This window comes from Cladophialophora carrionii, assembly GCF_000365165.1.
Source record: "Cladophialophora carrionii CBS 160.54 unplaced genomic scaffold supercont1.7, whole genome shotgun sequence".
Lineage (NCBI taxonomy): Eukaryota > Fungi > Ascomycota > Eurotiomycetes > Chaetothyriales > Herpotrichiellaceae > Cladophialophora > Cladophialophora carrionii.
Genome location: NW_008481832.1, coordinates 343,601 through 364,531, shown reverse-complemented (window position 1 = coordinate 364,531; position 20,931 = coordinate 343,601). Strand labels below are relative to the sequence as shown.

The window sequence follows — 20,931 nt, the reverse complement described above, 5'->3', positions numbered from 1 at the left end:
TTCAAAGCCAAGCCTAGGGATATCATCCAATCAAGACCCAGGAGCTCAGCGTCTCTCGCGTGGCTGCCGCGTATGAGTACCTATGTAACTTTCACCTATCTTTCACCTTTCCTTCTCCAACGAAACTTTGGTCACTCATGCCATGACCCCGTAACTCACAACGGTGGAATTTTCCTCAGTAGCAGGTTGGTGTATACTATTCTTGAGATATAACACCCGCCCTCGTACCGTGGCCGTAGTGGGATGCGCGGTCGAAGGATTTCGCCTGCTTGCAGGTCGGACGGCACCATAGGCAGAGGACAATTCGAGTCGTCTAGGTCTCACAGGCCAATGTGTGATTTTCAAGATCCAGCATAACTGACCTTCGGCTTTATCGACCAGCACTGGAAGAGGAGAGGAAGTCAGGCGTGTTTAGGAAGGTTGTAGGCGCATACTGTGCAAGCGTAAAATCCCAGCTTCACACACATGTACGAGGCCATGAAGAAGTGCAATTGTCTTATGTGCAGTCCACCATCCCGCCTGTGTACTCCGTGATAGATCGAGGGCTTCCTTTTCGCAGGTAATCTGGCAAGTGCTGATGCGTGAGTACGATGGCCAGTGGAAGCATGCCTATATCGTACCAACAATCCTTCTCCTCCTCGAGATGGGTTATGTGGAAACAAAAAGAGGCCCGAGCTGAAACCAAGGATGGTGTCAGACAATGTGTTCAGTATCCAACGGGACGACGACCCCAGCTAGGTAAACGGCTCGAGTCCTCGATAGGCCAATAGGTAAGCCGAGGACGAGTGTTACGCTGAGAACATCTCCCAACTCTCGTCGTTGTGTCGGCGTCTAATCGACGCGGTTCAATCTGGAAACTGCTGATAAACGTGATGCTGGCTCGCACAATGTCCTGTTTGAGACGAAGGATTCTCCAGACTAGTGAACACAGGGGTTATCGTGTGTGGAGAAGCGCGGATCAAACCACGAACCATGCTGCTTGGACGGTTAAACCCCAGGGCGCCTTACTCGGCTGGGTGGTATATAGACCTGCCAGGCGCGCAGCTGGAACTCTGTCCATACTGCAGACTGGGGCGTTGCGACAAGAATGGCGAAGCCTACTATCCTTTTCACGCCCGGCGCCTGGCACTCACCGGCACACTATGACAAGATCATGAAAGCGCTCCAGCAGCATGGCTACGAGACCGAAGCAGTAGCGTTAGCGACTGTCGACCCCAAGGACCCGCCAAACACCGACGTGGATAGTGACGTCCAGGTTATATCCAGTGCGATCAAGAAGATCCTATCGTCAGGAAAGGACGTGGTTCTAGTTACCCACTCGTACAGCGGAATCCCAGCACAGAGCGCGGCTTACTCGTTCATCAAGCAAGACCAGACTGGCCCACGGCTGAAGGCAATTGCAATGATGTGCTCATTCCTCTACCCACCGAGGACGGCTCTTCTCGATCCCACAGGAGGCAAGCCCTTTCCTCTCCATGTCGTGTCGGCGGATGAAACCCTTGTCGACGTCGGTGGCCCTGGTCCAGAAGCGGTCTTCTACTCGGACTTATCACCCGAAGAGGCCGCCGCAAACAAAGCCATGCTGAAGACGCATTCCTGGCGGTGCAAGATCTTGCCGCCATCGGCTGAGGGTGTCGGATACTGGGGGATTCCAACCAGTTACTTGGTTTGTGAGAATGACAAGGCGCTGCCAGCCGACTTGCAGAGAAAATGGATTGCAGATGCGAATGAGGCGTTGAAGGAGAGAGGGTCAGATTTGAGAATCAGAGAGGAGAAGATGGAGAGTGGTCATAGTCCATTCCTGAGCATGATCGAGCCGACGGCGGCCTTTATCAGGAGAGCGGCTGGGGAAGACGTGCCAGCGAATTGAAGCTTGGTGTATCCGTATCGAGAGATCACCGCCACCAGGAAGAAGGCCTGATTGTTAAGCAGTGGCCAAGTTTCGTTCATTCAACGACCTGGTATACTTCTCGCGGACCAGAGCATCAAACCTTGCCTTGGCCAATGCGTAGAGCATCTCGGTCAGTGGCATCTTGACCTTGTGTTGTCGTCCAAGCCGCACAGTGTTTCCCACTATTGCCTCGACTTCAAAGAGCTTTCCCTGTTTGACGTCTTGCACCATGCTATTCTCTCTGCCCGCGTTGGTTGCCGCTCTCGTCTTAGCGATCATGGCTTTCTGTTCGGCCACCTGTTCGTCGACATTGGGGATGCCTATCGTCTGTGCCAGCTCGACGATCTCCTTCATGACGCCCCAGCCCAGTTCCCACGCATAAGGGGCAGCCGAGTTCAGGAAGTCTCCATCCGAACACAGAGCCAGCGCACAGATTGGATTCCAGGAACAGTTCATCAAGATCTTTGACCAACGAGCAATTTGAATATTGTCATGAACTTCAGCGTTTCCGCCGCCGGCTACCACAAGGTCTGCCAGCCTGACGGCAGCTGCTTTGTGTGACCCCGGGCTATTGGCAGGGAAAGTGCCAATCTCCAGGAGGTTCAACATCTCCGGGTATTCGATGACCCCGTGTTCCTTCTGATATGCGGGAAGGTAGACGACACAACTGAGGAGAGGGTTCTCTGGGAATGCTTCTGCGACTTCATCTTCGATCGCCACGCCGTTCTGGGCCAGCACGATGGCTGTATGAGGCCGACCTCGGACGTAAGGCCGGATCAGCTCACTCAGCGACGGCTTCGACCCTGGAAAGCATTTCGTAGTGACAAAGACAAAATCATAGCCGGTATCTGTGGCACATTCCTCGCCACTTCTGACCACTATATCTGGCCTGAACTGGACATCACCGAACCGCAAGCTCTTCAGGGAGAAGCCATCCCGCTTGACCGCGTCGTAGTTCGACCGGCAGACGGCTGTAACTCTACAGCCGGCCCTCTGGAATTGGTACAGACAGACGGAACCAATGCTACCGGCTCCGAAGAGCAGAACGTGCGGTGGGTCGTTCATTATTGTTGCACAGGATGGCATAGAGATGTTTTATGGTACGCACGGTGTAACAAGATAGGGGAGGGCCCACGCGGTGTTATCATCGGACTTTGGCCACCAAAATAACCCCCGAGGACCTCCCAATACTGGGTACTTCCTGTCCGGCCCCACAGCCCTTGAGGTGCCGGTACCCAGCGCCTCGTTCAAGTCGCGGATCTGCCCGGCGTTAAAAGGATTCGCAGCGCGCCTAATCCGAGCCTACCGAGTCACGGAATGTCGAGATGTCTGCTGGTGGGACAACAAGTCGTCTAGTCTTGCGCAATTGCTCAAGAACGAGGCCGCCAATGCGCGCGTTACTACGACCAGGCTGAAGTAGGTATCGTCCTACGGTACCACACGACATGATTACAGGGCGGTGCTTGCTGGGCATCGCTGAAGAAATGACCAGAATTAGCCAGAGATCAAGTAACCATCCCGGGCGTCGTGGTTCCTCGGCTTCTGCAAAGGCGCGATGCCCGTCCCCTGGGAGGAAGAGCCCACACCTGGCAGGGATCTGTATGCTGATAGGGCGCCGATACCACGTTCCACAACCTGCTTACAGATTCAGATGCCGACTTCCATACCCTGATGGATACTGCCGACACTGAACTGGGCAGGAAGGCTGTGCTCAGAGCCATGGTGGTTCTACTGCTCGGGCTCCGGTGTGGTGATTCCTCATTTATCCTCGACTTGTGTTGAGACGCACAATCTTCGAAGCCACCGGCAAACACGTCTCCACCAACAGGGTCGATCATCCGAAACACGCGGATCGCTAGAAGATCGAAAATTCTGTCAAAGAAGAAGGCCAAAGAAGCAACAGTCCACCAATGATGCAACCCAGCCTCGCGCCCTCGTGCGCCGGCGACGTGGCCTGCGAATCAAAGCATCGACGGCGGTATCCATGACGTGCTCGAATACCAAGCTTTCCCTCCGTCGTTCACGGACATACGACACCCATCTCAACGCCCTTTGGCTGGGCACAACGTGCCGCATAGCCGAGGCCATGGAGCATCCATACCTTACCAATCTGCTACTTTGGTGGCTTGCATGGCGTGAGTTTCAAAAACCATGCGCGGCCAAGGGTCCAGAGCTATGAAAAAGTCCGTCGTCATGCCCTTTCCCCTGGTCCTTTGTGTCCTTTGACGTCTTCAAAAGTAGCAGGTAGCCGCCTCACAGAGAACCCTCGACCATACCAACAGCAGTCATGGACAGGATAGAGAGGATTCTTTCTCGACCTGTCGCCAAACCCTACCGCTCTGGCAAGATCGATCCCTCGATCCAGCCATTTCTCAATCAGTACGGCCATCTTGATTTCGCCCCCGGAGACATCGAGAATCCAAAAGAATGGTCAACCAGGCGGCGATGGTATTGTACGATAGTGGCCGTCGTCCTCGTCTGTAACGCCACGTTCGCGTCATCGAGTCCGTCGGGCTGTCTTCGCAGCATCTCTGAGCACTTCCAGGTTTCTGAAGTCGCAGCTGGTCTCGTCATCACCCTCTTCCTGCTGGGATATGTGGCTGGTCCTCTTCTATTTGCACCACTATCCGAATTCTACGGCCGGCGCTATGTCTTTTACGTGACATTTACCTGCTACAATGCTTTCAATTTCCTGTGTGCATTTGCACCGAATTTTGGATCACTGTTGGTGGGACGGCTCCTGACCGGGACCTTCGCCAGTGCTCCGTTAACAAATGCGCCGGGAGTTCTGGCAGACGTATGGGGACCCATCGAGCGCGGGAACGCCATGGCCATCTTTTCAATGATGACCTTTGTCGGCCCTGCCATCGGGCCCGTCATAAGCGGATTCCTCGAGCTCAAAGAGGATTGGAGATGGTCATTCTATGTGCTCCTGTGGCTGGGAGGAGCAACGGAGCTGCTGATGTTCACCATCCCGGAGACACTTCCGGCAGTCGTCCTGATCAACAAAGCTCGCCGACTGCGCGCCACAGGGGTCCCTGAGTATCAGGATATCCGGGCACCTGCTGAAGCCGAAGGACGCGACCTGGGCGCCATGTTCAAAGTCGCCCTCCTCCGACCGTGGCAAATCCTGTTCGATCCCATCTCGTTTCTCGTCGCCATCTATCTCTCCATCGTCTATCTGCTGCTCTACATGCTGTTCACCATCTACCCGATTGTGTTTCAGGAGAAGCGAGGCTGGAACTCCGGCGTCGGCGAGCTCCCACTGATCGGTACCGTCATTGGAGCATGCATCGGCGGGGCCGTCATATTCTACAAATCACATCGCGAAAGGAAGAAGATGGAAGCCGGCCTCCCTCAGAAGCCCGAGGACCGATTGCCGCTCGCCATGTTGGGCGGCATCTCCTTCGCCATCACCATGTTCTGGTTCGCCTGGACGGCCAACTTCAACAGCATCCACTGGTTCGTGCCCACCCTGGCTGGCACGTTCCTCAGCGCATCAATCACGATCATCTTTGTGTCATACCTCAACTACCTCACCGACACGTACTTGATGTACACCGCCAGCGCCATGGCCGCGAATACGATTTGCCGTTCGGCCTGCGGCGCAGCGGCCCCTCTATTCACGAGCCAGATGTTCCACGCTCTCGGCGTCGGCGGCGGCGGCTCCCTGATCGGTGGTGTTGCCTGCCTGTTGGCCCCGATCCCTTTCGTCTTCTACAAGTATGGCGAGCGGATCCGCGTGCGCAGTCGATTCGCGCCGACCAACCAGACGCCACCGGACGATGAGGAGCAACAGGCCGATCCGAGCGACGCCGCGGCCGATAAAACAGGCAGTCCGTCAAGCTCGAGCTCGAGTTCAACAGACGGCTTGGACACCGAGACTTCATCTCGTTTGGGGCCTGAAGTGCCAGAAGTAGAGGAGAAGAAGGCGACCCCCGATGGACCACGCCATGATCTGGCCGAGGCAGTCGGTGGTGAGAAGGAATTCACCTGACGTGGATCTACCCCTTATCCTTCTTTGCAAGGTTGACGATACTGTGGCAAACGAACAGCCTCGCGTGAATCTGCCGGGCCGCACCAGCAACTGTTGTCGGAACTCGATTTCTCGGTCCGCCAATCCAGGTATAGAGGGGGGATTTTGGCATGTCAGCAAGCGGACTACTTCATGTGTCGTGCGCCAGGCACGTCAGCAAGTAGATCACGCACTATGTATCTACTATCACCCATGTGCCACGCCCGACACGCAGTGGCGTCAGGTTGGAGGCAAAGACTCTCTCCGGACAACGTATCGGCGGGGATTGGGCCGTAGCAGCGGCGGTATAGGAACCGGCCATGAGCAGTCCAGGGACGAGAATATTCTCCTTCCGCGCCACCAGATGGTACAGTGCTAGCCCTGCCCAAGGCGGACCCGTACTGGCTCTATACCGGCAGGCTCGAATACGGCTCTATCGTGGAATTGGCGAATATATATGCCACGATATACTGAATTCTAGAAGTGATTGTGAAGAATTGGGCAGGAGAGACAGGACGAGGCGTTTAGGTTGGGCATGGTGGTGCTGCATATCTTGAGGGTTGGCCGCGTGGTGTACTTTGTGTACACGGGACTGGTTAACACTGGGATGTATAATTACTGTACACAGTGTGCAGGATAGGATTTCTGGTCGGCTGGTATCTGTACCTGTGTCCGAGTGTGCACGCATGGTACAGAGAGATAATCATAGAAGGATAATTGAATGGCTGGAGGATATGCTTGTCTACCAGGTAACTACTGGGTAATCAATACCCACGTCTGCATTTGTATCTGCTTCTTCAGCTTCATCTACACAGAGCACCACGTGCGCATAATATGATCACAGGCATACACAACATCAAGCATACACAACACCACATGCCGTGCAAAGGAGTCGAGCCGCGAAACCACCCAGCCATTGCGAGGCTACAGTCTTAGACACGACGATGCTTCTGGTAGCTTAGCTATCCATGCACTGCCCTGTGGCATGTGGCCTGCTTAGACCTACAATGCTCAACGGCACGGCGAATCGCTGAAGGTACGGAGTACGCACAAGCGAGAATCAAGCGCACTGTACAGAGTACTACAGTCTATCCTAGAATTCGTCTAATAAAACACGCTTTGTGGTCCCCTGCCGCTCCATGCAGCCAATACAGTCATGCACAGAGGAGATACTACTCTCCATCGCGTGGAACATGGTGCAAACAGGTTGGCAACTCTCTCATACTCCAAAGAGAACGTCGCCGCTTATACCTGGCATTTCAGTGATTAGTTAGCGCCAAGTTTTGACAGGCGAATTCAAGGATAGACTGTAGTATGTACTCCGTACTCGAGCTTCATTGCAGTGTCGTGTGCTGTACGGAGAAATCTTAAGAGAGATCGCCATGACACATTGACAGTACATATGTACATACGTACGCACGCACGCACGTTCGTAAGTACCTAGGTAGTCACACCTCTGAATGAATTGTGTACTCTGTCTCTGCAGGTCCCCAGATATGAGAGGTCCCCAGGTATGAGAGGTCCCCAGAGATGAGAGTTCCCAGACAGGTCCGGCATTGACTCACTCACTCACAAAGTCACGATACAGTACTGTAGCTGGTACTAACCCCATACAATTTTCGGCTTGCACCTTGACCACCGTGTTCGTGAATCACGAACTTAATGCGTGTAGACGAAGAAAGGATTCTCTCGGTCCGTCTTGTCGGCGTAGGCGAGTTGTTGTCGCAGCCTCTCCTTCTCGTCCTCGCTCATGGCGGCAAGTTTCTCCCGGTTCTTCTTGTTCAGTCTGTCGTTGCGGAAGCGCAGCACGAGGCACACCAGGACCCTGGGGGTGAAGTTTGTTAGCTACGAACCACACACAGGTGTAGTGATAGAGCGATACGTGACCGACGATACACGACCGACGATACACGACCACTGGTCGGTAATCGGCACGCACACATGAGGAGATCAGGAGAGACATACTGAGCCGACAGAGTGGCCATGATGGCGGCCTTGCCGCTGATATAACCGGGAGCCTCGGACGCTCGGAAAGACTCGGTGCCGGCGATGTTGCCGGCGCAGTAGAGCATCAGCGTCAAGGCGTTGACCGTCACCTTCTTCGTATGACCTCCCAGGTTGGAGGCGTTCCACACGAGCAGGAGCATGAAAGCCTGAAACCCCCCGTTAGTGTGCGCTCTGGCAGCACGGATCATAAGACAGAACGTACCGATGTGAATGAGTTGCAGAGGTACAAGGCGAACAAGAGAGCGCCTTTGCTCTTAGGAACACCGCCTGTATCATGTATGTTAGTCGTCGGGGACGCCAGTTTGGAGCGGAGGCGTCTGCGCCCCGTGGATGTCTCAATCGACTTACCAGGATCAAGTCCGATCATCATGGCAAATGCGGCGATTGTGGGGAGGATGCTGATGATCATGACGAGACTTCGATCATTCCATTTGTCGCTCAGGTAGCCGATGACAATGGTTGAGATGGCGCCGACCACGCCGCCAGGGATGTTCAGAATAAGCTACTCCCGGTCAATAAGAGGCCCTACCACTGTGTCAAAGCACGGTTACTTACAGCTTCCTGTGAGGTATAGCCGAAGGTGGTCAAGAGAATGCTGGAAAAGTTGGGAATGGCCGTGGGGACGCTCAAGAGCACGACCGAGACCGCCACAAGATACACGCCGGGGTCCTGGAACGTCTTCAGGATCTGAGACTTTTTGATGTGGGCGTTTTGTGTCCCGGACTGGTTGTCCTTGACTCGCAAAAGTGTGGCGACTTTCTCAGCGTCCGTGAAGCTTCTGGCTTTGACGGGCGAGTCTGGCAGGTAGAAAAAGACAATGACACCAACAACCACAGTGACCAGACCGATCGTCAGCAGGAAGATTCGCCAGCTTGCGAAGTGCTTGTTGTTGGTATGCGAAACGCCCCAGGAAACAAGACCCGCAAAGATGGATGTCAGACTGATGACATGTCAGTAGTCAAGCAACAAAGAGCGAAAGGTAGTGCCAACCTGTTGCAAACGTAGACGTAGGAGATTCTCCGTCCTTGCTCCGACTTCTTGTACCACATGGCCACGACCAGTACAAGTGTGGGCGAGACGACTGACTCGAAGACACCCAGCAACGCACGGCAAATCATCAAGCCGGCATAGTTCCGAGCAGCGGCGTGAGCTGCTAAGACGGCGCCCCAGAAGACGATGTTTGCGCCCAAGTATTTTCCAAGTCTGGAGATGCGTTGGGAGAGATATTGCGTTGGAAATTCCGCGGCCAGGTAGCCGATGTACTGTGCGGTTCGTCAGCTCGAGGGACCGAAGAAAAGGCCAATGTTGACCCCAAGCACCATCAAGTGGCTTGACTTACAAATATCATGGCGATGTCGGAGTATTGTTGGCCCTTGAGGTGGGTATCATCGCGGAGGCCCATGACAGCAGTATAGCCGATTGTCGTCTTGTCCAAGAACTGCAGAAAATAGGTTGCAATCATACAGGGAAGAATCGCCCAGTCGATCTTTCGCAGGAGCGCCTTGCGCTTCCCTTCATCCGCGAGGATGGCAATCGCCTCCTGAGTGACTTGGTCGGCATTAGGATGATCCCGCAAGAACGCAAATGCCTCGTCTGCTTCTCGGGGATCGATGTTAAGCGAGGCGAGTGCATCTTCGAGATGGAGGACGGTCTCCTGGACCTGTTTCTCCGTGTCCAACGGAGCGTCAGTGACACTGACTATCTCTGCGTTAGTCATCTTGCCCGTGAGTATGAGGTCGACTCAATCACCAGCTGAAACAAGGTCCTGCAGGAGCTGGCCAGATGGAGTCCCGACGGTTTATATTGGCGTCGGTGAAGATGATATGCAATCCCTCTGTGGAGCCTTAGACTGACAGGCGGCAATTGTGTCTGATCAACTGCCGTGATCGACCACGCGGCTGGCGGTATTTCACCGTGCCACATATACATTTGACATGACTAGCTTCATCTGATGTGCACGCGGATACCGCTCAACATGGGCGACGACTATGGGTGTCGCTTTCAAGCCAAGATCTTTGCGGGGACTTGGGGTTCATGTCTGTGGGGAGTATGGGTACGTCTGGGGCGCCGTCGGATTGCCAGTAACGCGGCCAGCCTCCTGTTGGATATCACCGGCAAAGAAACCGGCTTGGCTTACCTTTTGCAAGCTGGCTCCTGGGAGACGCTCGGGGTAAGGGCCAATCGCAGCGTGGGCATTTGTATGAAAACCCGGCAGGATTCCACTATCCAGAGCGCCTAAGAAGTATGAGAAGTCCGTCTCTGCATAGAAGCAAGCTGCTAGAAGCACTGGCTTTCCGGCTGGTCCCAGTTAGCCGTCCTTGATCCCAGGCACCACTTTCGGCAGTTGGTCAATCGGATAGAGCATCTTAGAGAAATCACCAGGATAAGGAGGAGGAGGAGGAGAGAGTAGGGGGCTAGCTGGCCACAGCCCCCCAGATTATTGCCTGGTACCGTAATTAACTCGGGCCTCTATTGCTGGACCCGTCCAGCGTCAAGCAGGGACAATGTGTCTCGGATCGAGGGTCTCGGTTATCTGCATTGTCGTGGCCACGGGCCAGAGTAAGGTCCTGCTGATGCTCCAACCGCGTGGCGGGTACGCTTCCCAGGATGTGGCACGTAGAAAGAAGAGTTGATCAAGCAACGCCGCAGCGCTTGATCTGTCAGCCGCGCCGGTCTTGGTGTTCGGACATTCCTCGCGCCTGACGCCTTGCCCGCATCTGCTCTCATTGCCAGGACAATGGGCCAGCATCCCGACGATCTGTTTGCTTCTATATGCGCCCCGATGATTGCGACGACACACTGATGCGAGCCCGAGTATATATTGTCATCGTGACTGCCCGATCGTCGTATGTCTCTCAGTTGCCAGGACGAGTCAGATTTCTTGTCACCAGCAATACCATCTGCCGTCAGAAATCCTGCTTATTGCTAGCCAGGGGATAAACCCGTTCGAGCACAAGCAGGCGTCCACAGGCACAACCACAACGGAGACCAGACCCTAGGGCCGTAAGCCGCTACCTCCAGAAAGGTCTTTTCTATCAACCCAACAAGCAGACGGCAGCCATCTGAGCCATCAAATTGCGGTGCCCTGGGTCTACTACCTGGTGGTACTCAGCCCTCATCTAGCCCTCCATTTGAGGTGAACCCAGCTGAGGTCAAGCCCAGATGCATGTACCCTGATCAGTACCGACTGAAGCATAATGTTTGGTCTCCACAGGTTCTGTGAAGACTGTGGCTTCCTCTGACCTTCGAGTTTGCCGTCTTCATTGTCAGAGGGTTCTGTCATCGGTGCCGTTCTTTCAATCACGTCACCGGTCAAGGAGCATATATATAAGATCTCACGTCGTCCACAGCGCAACATTTTGAACATTCCGTAATGCAGCTAAATCCCCGTAGCGACCGGTTCGTCGTACGCAAACACCCTCAATCGTGAATTTCGTGCATCGACATATATGTACGAGTACGAAACGCGCCGCGACGCGACTGACGCGTTTTCTAATTGGGCCAGATACGGTTAGCCTCGTAACCAACGTACACAGAAGCCAGCTCGCTCGGTGCGCAGGACATACCTAGGTATTCAATTACCCCCTGTAGCCTGTGGCGGACAGATTCAGCTTGAGGTCATCCTCTTGCCCGTCATGCCGCCCAAACCCTCCGTCCGAGGCGAATACATCGAGACCGAAACAGGCAACAAAATCAGTCGCCGCGCCAGCGTACTCGGCCCCCGCCATATCATCCTCGCCGGCAAATGCGTGATCCAGCAAGACGTCGTCATCCACGGCGACCTGGTCCGTCCTCCGCAGCCAAAGGCACCGCCGACGCAGAGCGACCCGAAATCGTCGTCGTCGTCGTCCACCACCACAGCTTCCAGCACAACTCAAGACCAAACCTCGATCCACCTCGGCCGCTATGTCTTCATCAGCCCCGGCTGCACACTGCACCCTCCGTCCCGGCTCACAACGATACCGAGTGCGGATCCTAGTGGTGGCAGCCCGCGGCAGGTCATGACCTACTTCATGCTCCGCATCTCTGACTACGTGTACATCGGCCCAAACACGCACGTACGCGCGGCCGAGATCCGATCCAATGTGTGGATTGGCGCGAACTGCACCATCGGCAACATGGTCATGATCAAAGATAATGTGAAGATCCTGGACGGGACGGTCCTCCCCGCGAACACGGTCTGGGCGGGCGGGACGGTCATCGCAGGCCGGCCTGGCAGGGTGATAGGCGAGATTGGCGAAGGGTGGGCTGCTGGGTCGAGTGGCAGTGGTGGCGGAGGTGGAGGTTCGACGGTGGATGAAGGGGTCGGGGTCAAGAGTCGGGAAAGGTGGGCTGCTGTTGGGAATAAGAGATGAGGGCGTGGCCAATACAACCAGGAAGCGACTCGACTGTCCCCCATATGGACAAACGATCGAGGATTACTGGGTACATCCCAAAATGACCACGAGGCAAGAGACATTATGCCAGCGCCCTTCGGGTAGTCGAGATCAGACCAGCCATCGTCCGCCACGACTGAAAACCACATATTCCGATAATGGTCGTCCATCTCGCAACGACACGAACGACGGCAGTGTTTACGATTCGACCAGGACTTGGAGCCGCCCTGCCTCGATGCTCTATGTACGAAATACAACAAACGAAAAAGCGAATCTATGGTCCTCAGCAACGGATCACCCTGCGCACAACCCACCAGGTGAGCCAAAGCCCCGTCATCGCACTGGGTGACGATCTCGCCCTACTGATGTCGACGGCAGTTCCACGAGTGCCCCAGAATCGATGGCACACCCGGGTTCCTCGCACCGTCCTCTCACGCCTCATGACCTCGCTTCAACCCGACCACCTTGAGCTCCTCAGCCCTCCAGGTCTGCCTCATAGGCTTCTCGGGCGATCGTCCTATTGAACTCGAACGCACGGTGGTCCAGGTCCTGCCGCAAACACTGAAATGGCGGTTCTGCTGAGTGAGAGCTCCAGGGCTTCTCCCAATCTGGAGTGCAGGTGGATAAGCTGCTCTTTGCCTCGTTAACTCAGGCGAATTACACTCCTCCAGTCCAGGGAACTCTGGCGGAATCGTTGCATGTCGTGCCCCGAACTGGAATGAGATTGGCAGGGAAGCGCCGTCCTTTGGGGTATGAAAAGCGATCTTCAACTCGTCTCCCGAACGGCAGGAATGCTCAATCGTCGTCGCATTTGACCTCTTCGTCGCTTGGCCTCCGTCTTGGACTGAGCAAGGATGGTCACCTTCATCTTGACCGTCAATTCGAGATGAGCAAGGGTCGACATCTTCTACCTGGCCTTTGCCTGGTGGTGCGGGGGTATGCGCATCCTCATTCTGTGACTGTGCCGCGTCGAATGCGAAAGTATAGCGCTTGCGTCTCCTGCTACTGACGAACGGCCATTTCGGATCAACCGTCTCTCTTTCTTCCTCGGCCTGATCAGTCGGCAGATCCAGAGCCGCTCTCTCGTGAGGCCCCGATCGTGCTTCTATCTCGCTCATTGGTCGTAAACCGTCATCGCCTCCGACCGGGTGTTGTCTGAGTGGATTTTCAAAGTGGCTGTACCTGGTGCCAGAACCGGCTGGCGCTAGGGAGCCAAAACCAGAAACACAACACGATTGAGGCCGAGAAGAGGCTGGAGCTGGACTTGTTCGTTCCACAACCTTGGTCTGTGCTCCTTGGGCAGTCCATGTTCGACTGGCTTTGGCACTGGATCTGCGTCTAGCCGCAGGACTGTGTCGCCCTCTCCGTGGATTCAGTGGTGCAGGAACAAGACTCTCGCGTTCGTACTGAAAAGTTGGAGCCTTCCATCCTTCCTCCTGAAGGTTGCTCTCCTGGACGTTGCTCTCATTGACTTCCTCCCGAAGTACAAATTCCTTCATTTGGAGAATGCGATCCTCGTCTTCGAGTTTCTGTTCTTTTCTGTGGACTTCTTCCTCATCTCCACTGAACAACGTGCGCGCTCTTCGAAGTGGCAAAACAAAAGCATATTGGTGGCCAATTGGATGATGCTGAGATAGAGGGTGATCCCTCGGGATGGGCAGCGCGGCCATAATGTCGTCCTGGCTTGAAGAGGGAAACCCATTGTAAGACGTCAGAGAGCACGCGTGCCTGGCTTGCACAGGATCCTTACGCTTGCTTGCTGACACTGACGTACCAGACGCGACTGATATGGCTTCCACTTCTGCGACGGCCTGTGAAGAAGAGTGTTGATGGTAGTGTTGGGGATGTCGATGGTGCTGTGAGGTGTTGGTCGAGACTGAGACTGGAACTGAGACTGGCTCTAGAACCGGGACTGGAAGCGGGCCTGGCAATGGCAATGGCACTGGCAATGGCACTGGCACTGGCAGCGGCGACATGTTGTCCGGACCGTACGCGAAGTCGCCGTATCGATAGCCGCCGAGATTCTCGAAACAAGGAACGTCGGTTGGCTTGGGGAGTTTGTTCGTACCACCAGCAGCACCAGCAGCACCGGCAGCAGCGAAAGTCTCCGTGCCAGGCTTAGATCTCGTCCTGGATGGAACCTCCATTCCAATAGGCCGCGCATAAACGATACCCTCTCCAGCGGCATCCTCACCCACCACGGCGCCTCGTCTGCCCATAGCTCGCATCTCCCGCTCGTGGTCGTCGTCGTCACCGTCATCGTCCCCATAAAAGTCGGAAGACATCCGGATCCAGCCCACCCGGTGTAGGATCCTCTTCCACCGCCAACGCCTCCCTTGATGGTTGAATGTCATTCTCCCTCCTTCTCCGCTATTGTCTTCGTACTCGGCGATATCGTCGTGGTGGTGCTGGTCGTCAGCCTTGTCTTTCGCCTTGGCTCGCGCATGCATCTTGCTCATTCGGTGCGTCCTCCACGCCATGATCGCTACACCAACGATGATCAAGCCCGCGATGCTGGAGAAGGAGATCGTGGCGGGGACGTTGAGCATCTCCCTGGGGCGAAAGCGGCGTGGGAGGCGGGTTATAAGCCAAGGGGGCCGCGTGCCGGATAAGTACAATATGCAGTCACGAATCGCAGTAACGGAAGCGGTTGAAGCTGAAGGGGTGCTGGAAGTTAGGTAGCTAGCTGGAGGTCTTCGGCGCCCTGTGGCGAGAAGTAGCTAGGGAAATAGGTAGGTAGGTTGGAAGGTTGCAAAGTAGGGAGACGTCGAGGTTATAGCAACGACAACGGTTGGCGTAGAAGCGACGGCACTGCTTTGACTGGCTCGGTGGGTAGGATGAGGATTTCGACAGGAGCCAGTAATTGCGGATTTTCTTGTGTGTTGAAAAAAAGGAACTGAACGGGTGTAGATGCATTGGTCTATCTGTACCTGCGCGTGCTGATATACTTCTATCTTCCCCAGTGTAGCCAGCTTTTCGCAGTCTTTCATGCCCCCTGAGCCAGATTTTTCGGAGTCCGGAACGTCGATTTATTGAGATATCTGAGATTTGCCACATCCGGGTCTTCACTCTTGGGAAACCCGACTTTTTGTTGCGAGGCGACTCTTTTCGATCTCTCTGTTTCTCTCCTCTGTGGCTGTCTCGGTTCTTTCTGGGCGCGGAAGTGAGACACCGAGACAACGACTCAGGATGCGTAATTGAGCAGGGAAGGGGCTTCGGACGTGTCTTGAGCATGAATGAGTGCATGTCATGGCATGGCATGGCAACTCTTGGCTTGTTCGGGTTTCCCATCGAGATGGCAGTATCGGCTCGTCAATAGGCGCGACTTTGCAACGTGCAATGCAGAATGTGTACTCCGTATTCTTGCAAGGAAAACCCATATTTGGCTATGCTTTCAGCACCCATTTCGTGCTCTCAAAGCCCTCCCGTCTCCGCAGCTTGATCTTCGCGTCTCCCTTCGGCTTGAGGACACTTAGGGGAATCTTTTCGTCGTCAGGCGGAGGGACCTTGATGGGCGATCCATGGGGGGACGAAATGTCGAAAGCCAGCAACAGGTATGCGACAAATGCTAGAATCTCACTCTGCGCGAAATGCCGGCCTGGACACACCACGCTACCCCCGCCGAAGAGACGGAATGCCGATGACGGGACTCCCTGAGGTAGTTGTGTTGCCGCTGGCTCCTGGAAATCCAACTCGGACGGCTCTTCTTCGACGGTAGCCGATGCTCGAGTCTTGAGGAATCGGCGGGGATTAAATCGGTCGCTGTCCTCGCCCCAAGTTCGTTTGTCGTTGTGGATGACGATACCGGCCATCTGAACGATGGAATCCTTCCTCAGGTATTGGCCTCCAATGACTGTATCCCTTAGCACGTATCGGAGAGAGGCGAGGTTGCCGATGATGCGGAGGGATTCCCTGTAAGTCGAGACGAGAAGGGGACAGGAAGTTTCTAGGGTCGAAACATTGATCGTTTTGGTGCTGTCCTCGTTGTCAGCAACTGCCAGCTCGATCTCCTTCCTGATCTCGACCATCAGCTCTGGACGGCTGACGATGTTGGCAACGACCCAGAATGTTGACGGAACCGCATTCCCCAGGATTGCAAAGAGCAGGATAATCTCGGACCGGCCAGCTTCTGCCACTGTGAACCCGTGTGAGAGATTCAGCCCTACACGGTTCCGAATGACCTGTGAAGCCTTGTGATACCGTTCTTGCCGCACATAGTCAACCAGGCTTTGGGCGACGCGCTCTCGTGCCTTGTGAGCTTTCCTCGCCGTAATGCTGGGCACGATGTCAATGATCAGGGCGAGCATGCCGGCCTCGAATTCCCAAAACGCGTCCACGAGACTCGGGTCCATGGCGAACGGGTTTTCTGGGCCGTAAAGTGCTTTTGCATTTGCAAAGGCGAATATCGACTTGATCCACTCGAACAGCCCGATTTCTACAGAGTCACCTCGGATGGCAATGTCGTTGAGCATGTCTGAGAAAAGTGTCATCTGCAATCTGGTGAGCTCTTTGAGCGATTGGCCCCGACCGAGCACGTCACTAAACATATCGTGCATCTTCGGCATGAGGCCCCAATCACCTTCCTCACGGTTGACATTGGTCATGATGATTCGCATCGTATCGGAGTTCAACTTTAATAGCCGTCGAGTGACTTCGAGAATGACATTGTAAAATGCCAGGTCCTTGTGCTGCCGCTGGAGCTGCGCCGCAATCTGGGGAGACGTGACTATATATTGTCTGCTAGATAGGGTGGGCAGCGTGTATATCGGGTATTGCGTTTTGCGACTGATTCAAGTCAGAAGGCGGCCAGCAAGGCAGCACATGCGACGCTCACTTGACCGTGTCAAAGTACTTGGTTCCATGTCTAATGATCCCAAGTATGTGGCCGATGTAGGGTATTCCGGGCTTGATGATCGGAGGTTCTCTGGGGTCATAGTCGATTGCAAGGAAACGATGGATTATCACAGCAACAACAGTGACAGCTGCAATGAGCAAGGACAAGACGCTCACAGGCAAGGCAGGGGTGGTAGCGACTGTTGTGAGCTCCATCTTCGGGTTTCGCGGCGTGATTAGCAGAGCATCAAGAATACGGCCGCGTGGCACCGGCGAGAAGCACACTCGAGTCTGAAGCAGAGTCCCTTCGGAAGTTTGGCTTTTGGAAGTAGTTTAGCGGGCGAGATACTGGTTGTTGAGCAGATGCTACGAGTGACAAAGTCGAAATCGCAGCCTCGGCAGATACGGCGTCGGCGGGCACGTGACCCTCAAAAGCGCCCCACGGCGGAGCATAAAGCTGGGTCCGTCTTTTATTCGGTGGACGGATGACAAACGAGACGACAAAATATTGTCCACGAACTCGTCTTCAACAAAAAACCACTCGCAAACAACACATGGTGTCATGACTCGAGTAGGGACGAACGTACGAGGTAGAACGAGCCAAGGCTGACTGACAAACCTGCATCTCCCTGACTGAACGAGTTGTGCGTCGGCTTCGCGCGTATCCTACTGATACTTCCCTATGAATGCCAGTCACCATTCTGACAACTCGTCACTCTGCGACCAGGTGAGGTACTACGGTTTGGTGCTCGATGTCGGGTGGACGTTTCATCAGCCGGTTCGTAAGGTAGCGTCTCAACACCATGGCCCCCAAAACTCAGCTTCCGCCCTCGGCATTCTTCACGACCCTCCTACACCTTCTCGCCTTGGAGCAAGAATCCGAGGTCCAGGAAACAAGTCTACTCCTCTCCTCAACACCACCGACGACGCTCGCCCGTGCCGGCCTGGCCATTGTCAATCTTTCGATTCACTCCCTCCGCACTGGACTTGGTGGTCGATCCGTTGTCGAGCTAGGTCTCGACCCCGCCGTCGTGTCCAAGGATTCCAAAGGCGAGTTACCCGAGCATGGCATTCGGACAGGCGATATTGTCCGTGTCGGGGAAATGCCCAGAGGCACGGCAAAGAAGAAAGAGGCCAATGACTTGAAGGGAAAGGGCGTGGAGGGGGTGGTGACCAGAGTTGGGGAGAGGGCCGTCTGGGTCGCCCTTGGGAAGGACGGTGATCGCAGTGAAGACATGGACGAAGTACCAGATGGGAAGCTGTGGTTGGTCAAGTTGGCGAACGATGTTACCTACAAAAGAATGAACCAGACTCTCACCAAACTCCTCACTGGGCCCGAGTCGTCATACACTAGCCTTCAGCGAGTCCTGCTGGGCCTCTCCTCTCCCGGCACAACCGATCCTGCTCAATTCAAAGAGATATCATTCTTCGACGGTACTCTGAACCCGTCGCAACAAGAGGCCATCCGCTTCGCTCTCTCTTCGCCGGAACTTGCACTCATCCACGGTCCCCCAGGAACAGGCAAAACATACACTTTGATTGAACTCATCCTGCAATTTCTTAAGCAAGGTCAACGCGTACTGGTCTGCGGTCCTAGCAATATTAGTGTGGACAACATCGTCGAACGTCTCGCTCTCGCGTCCCCAAGCACGCCCATTGTGCGACTCGGTCATCCAGCTCGGCTCCTACCCAGTGTCTTGAGCCATTCACTGGAAGTCTTGACACGAACAAGCGAGGCAGCAGGCATAGTGAGCGATGTCCGCAAAGAGATGGATGAGAAGCAGGCGTCAATCCGGAAGACCCGCAACGGCCGTGAACGACGCGGCATCTATGCAGATCTGAAGGTGTTGAGAAAGGAGTACCGCGAGAGGGAGAACAAGTGCATCGACGGCTTAGTGAGAGGCAGTAAAGTTGTATTGTCGACCTTGCATGGTGCCGGCAGTCAGCAAGTCCGAAATCAGGAATTTGATGTCGTCGTCATTGATGAGGCAAGTCAAGCCCTCGAGCCTCAATGCTGGATTCCTCTGGTGTTTGGTGGTAGCAATGTGAGAAAGCTCGTCCTAGCTGGCGACCACCTGCAATTGCCTCCAACAGTCAAGAGTGCAGATAACAAGGACAACAAGGAGAACAAGAATGCCAAGATGAAGGCCCTGGAGGAAGGTCTGGCCAAGTTGACGGTCAAGGACGAGGAGTTGAAAGCGGCAAAGATGTGGTCCTTGGAGGACACCATGTTTGATAGGCTTCTATCCACTCATGGACTTGGTATAAAGAGACTGCTCAATACCCAGTATCGCATGCACGAAAAAATCATGCGATTCCCCAGCGACGAGCTGTATGAAGGAAAGCTCGTTGCAGCCAATGCTGTCAAGTCTCGTCTCCTGAAAGACTTACCGTACGAGCCAAAGGAGACAGAAGACACTGTTGAGCCACTCGTCTTCTTCGACACACAGGGTGGCGATTTCCCCGAGAAGACCGAAGAGGATCTGGGAGGCCAGGTTCGCAGAACGACCTTGCTGGGAGACAGTAAAAGCAACGAAATGGAGGCCGCTGTGGTTGCTATGCATGTAAAACATCTTGTCGCAGCCGGTGTACGAGATGAGGACATCGCAGTCGTGACTCCATATAATGCACAGCTTGCCCTCCTGAGCTCACTGCTCAAAGAGACATACCCCAATATCGAGCTTGGGAGTGTCGACGGCTTTCAGGGCCGAGAAAAGGAAGCCGTGGTTGTCAGCCTGGTCCGAAGCAATGCTGAGAAGGAAGTGGGCTTCCTCGGGGAGAAGAGGAGATTAAATGGTAAGTTCAGGGCCGATCTGTCGAGCCCGAGTCCTTCGAAACGCAAGCAGCCTGCGGCCTCGTCCTGAGTTGGGAGGATCTGACAGACGGGCAGTTGCCATGACACGACCGAAGCGACATCTCTGTGTAATTGGCGACTCCGAGACCGTTTCCCGAGGCAGTCCTTTTTTGAAGAGATGGATGAAGTTCTTGGAGGATAACGCCGACTTGAGAGTAAGTGCTCCCGGATACTGGACTACCCCTGGCCAAAAGACACCCACTGCTTGCTTTCCCTATACACGTCCCCATTTCTGACCCCACGTAGTATCCGACCATTGACGACTTGGAGCTCGGATAGCTCAGACGGTCGCACAGCATGCTGTATTTGAGCATCGCCCAATTCACGAGCTTACTTGCCTCGGCGCTTGTGCTTGTGAAGGAGCTGCTGCAAACGTTAGCGCAATGCCTGTATCCTGAAACAACGCAAGTATCAATTTCAGGATCTAGTGCCTGATGACGTGGGACGCTGGAGGCGAAAGAAGCACCAGCTCTTGAGCAATTGGCTGATCGACAACTGGGATGCATCTGCAGCCATACGACCACGCATTCCATTTGCTGATTGAACTGTTCAGGTACCACTGCGTTGCGGCACACCATTGGACGCCTTACGGCGACAAGAAGGCATCTCGTTGGCATGAGCGAAAAAATAGGTGGCATCTTCTCGTTAGAACTGGACCGGGCGGACCGTTGAGAAAGGATTCAATCAGGCGTCCATGCCAGCATCTCCTCAGAACGGAGTATGCGGGTTCCATATGGGGCTGGAATGGTACCTCGATGGCTGATGCGGATAGGCGATCGGTGGTCCTTTCCGGCATCTGACGACCGACGATTTCTGCCGCGTGGGTTGCGAAGGTGGATTTTGTTCGAGAGCACGGCGAAGGGAAGAATGAGTGAACGCTAGACGAAGGTGACGATGACCCCCAAGATAAGGGTTCACTCCTCGGAATGTAAAAGTTCAAGCAGCGCGCCAATCA

The 20,931-nt window shown here is 54.7% G+C and overlaps 8 protein-coding genes across 8 annotated transcripts; 4 read left to right on the top strand and 4 right to left on the bottom strand.

Annotated features, from left to right (window-relative positions):
• Window positions 1-1,087: 1,087 nt before the first annotated feature.
• G647_08224 (uncharacterized protein) lies at window positions 1,088-1,870 on the top strand (the record flags this gene model as incomplete). The annotated part of the gene is made up of 1 exon (XM_008732536.1): window positions 1,088-1,870. One exon carries the CDS (start codon window positions 1,088-1,090, stop codon window positions 1,868-1,870), a length of 783 nt encoding a protein of 260 aa, XP_008730758.1.
• A 54-nt stretch (window positions 1,871-1,924) lies between these two features.
• Window positions 1,925-2,956, bottom strand: G647_08223 (uncharacterized protein; the record flags this gene model as incomplete). Its single annotated transcript, XM_008732535.1, has 1 exon — window positions 1,925-2,956. The coding sequence occupies one exon, from the start codon at window positions 2,954-2,956 to the stop codon at window positions 1,925-1,927; it is 1,032 nt and encodes a 343-aa protein (XP_008730757.1).
• Window positions 2,957-4,178: 1,222 nt separating this feature from the next.
• G647_08222 (uncharacterized protein) lies at window positions 4,179-5,888 on the top strand (the record flags this gene model as incomplete). The annotated part of the gene is made up of 1 exon (XM_008732534.1): window positions 4,179-5,888. One exon carries the CDS (start codon window positions 4,179-4,181, stop codon window positions 5,886-5,888), a length of 1,710 nt encoding a protein of 569 aa, XP_008730756.1.
• A 1,677-nt stretch (window positions 5,889-7,565) lies between these two features.
• G647_08221 (uncharacterized protein) lies at window positions 7,566-9,630 on the bottom strand (the record flags this gene model as incomplete). The annotated part of the gene is made up of 7 exons (XM_008732533.1): window positions 7,566-7,731; window positions 7,872-8,059; window positions 8,116-8,180; window positions 8,262-8,415; window positions 8,469-8,853; window positions 8,904-9,175; window positions 9,253-9,630. 7 exons carry the CDS (start codon window positions 9,628-9,630, stop codon window positions 7,566-7,568), a joined length of 1,608 nt encoding a protein of 535 aa, XP_008730755.1.
• Window positions 9,631-11,548: 1,918 nt separating this feature from the next.
• Window positions 11,549-12,268, top strand: G647_08220 (uncharacterized protein; the record flags this gene model as incomplete). Its single annotated transcript, XM_008732532.1, has 1 exon — window positions 11,549-12,268. The coding sequence occupies one exon, from the start codon at window positions 11,549-11,551 to the stop codon at window positions 12,266-12,268; it is 720 nt and encodes a 239-aa protein (XP_008730754.1).
• A 452-nt stretch (window positions 12,269-12,720) lies between these two features.
• On the bottom strand, window positions 12,721-14,769 carry G647_08219 (uncharacterized protein; the record flags this gene model as incomplete). The annotated part of the gene is made up of 1 exon (XM_008732531.1): window positions 12,721-14,769. The coding sequence occupies one exon, from the start codon at window positions 14,767-14,769 to the stop codon at window positions 12,721-12,723; it is 2,049 nt and encodes a 682-aa protein (XP_008730753.1).
• Window positions 14,770-15,675: 906 nt separating this feature from the next.
• Window positions 15,676-17,338, bottom strand: G647_08218 (uncharacterized protein; the record flags this gene model as incomplete). Its single annotated transcript, XM_008732530.1, has 2 exons — window positions 15,676-17,074; window positions 17,124-17,338. 2 exons carry the CDS (start codon window positions 17,336-17,338, stop codon window positions 15,676-15,678), a joined length of 1,614 nt encoding a protein of 537 aa, XP_008730752.1.
• Window positions 17,339-17,925: 587 nt separating this feature from the next.
• Window positions 17,926-20,255, top strand: G647_08217 (uncharacterized protein; the record flags this gene model as incomplete). The annotated part of the gene is made up of 3 exons (XM_008732529.1): window positions 17,926-19,918; window positions 20,013-20,131; window positions 20,223-20,255. The coding sequence occupies 3 exons, from the start codon at window positions 17,926-17,928 to the stop codon at window positions 20,253-20,255; spliced, it is 2,145 nt and encodes a 714-aa protein (XP_008730751.1).
• Window positions 20,256-20,931: the final 676 nt, after the last annotated feature.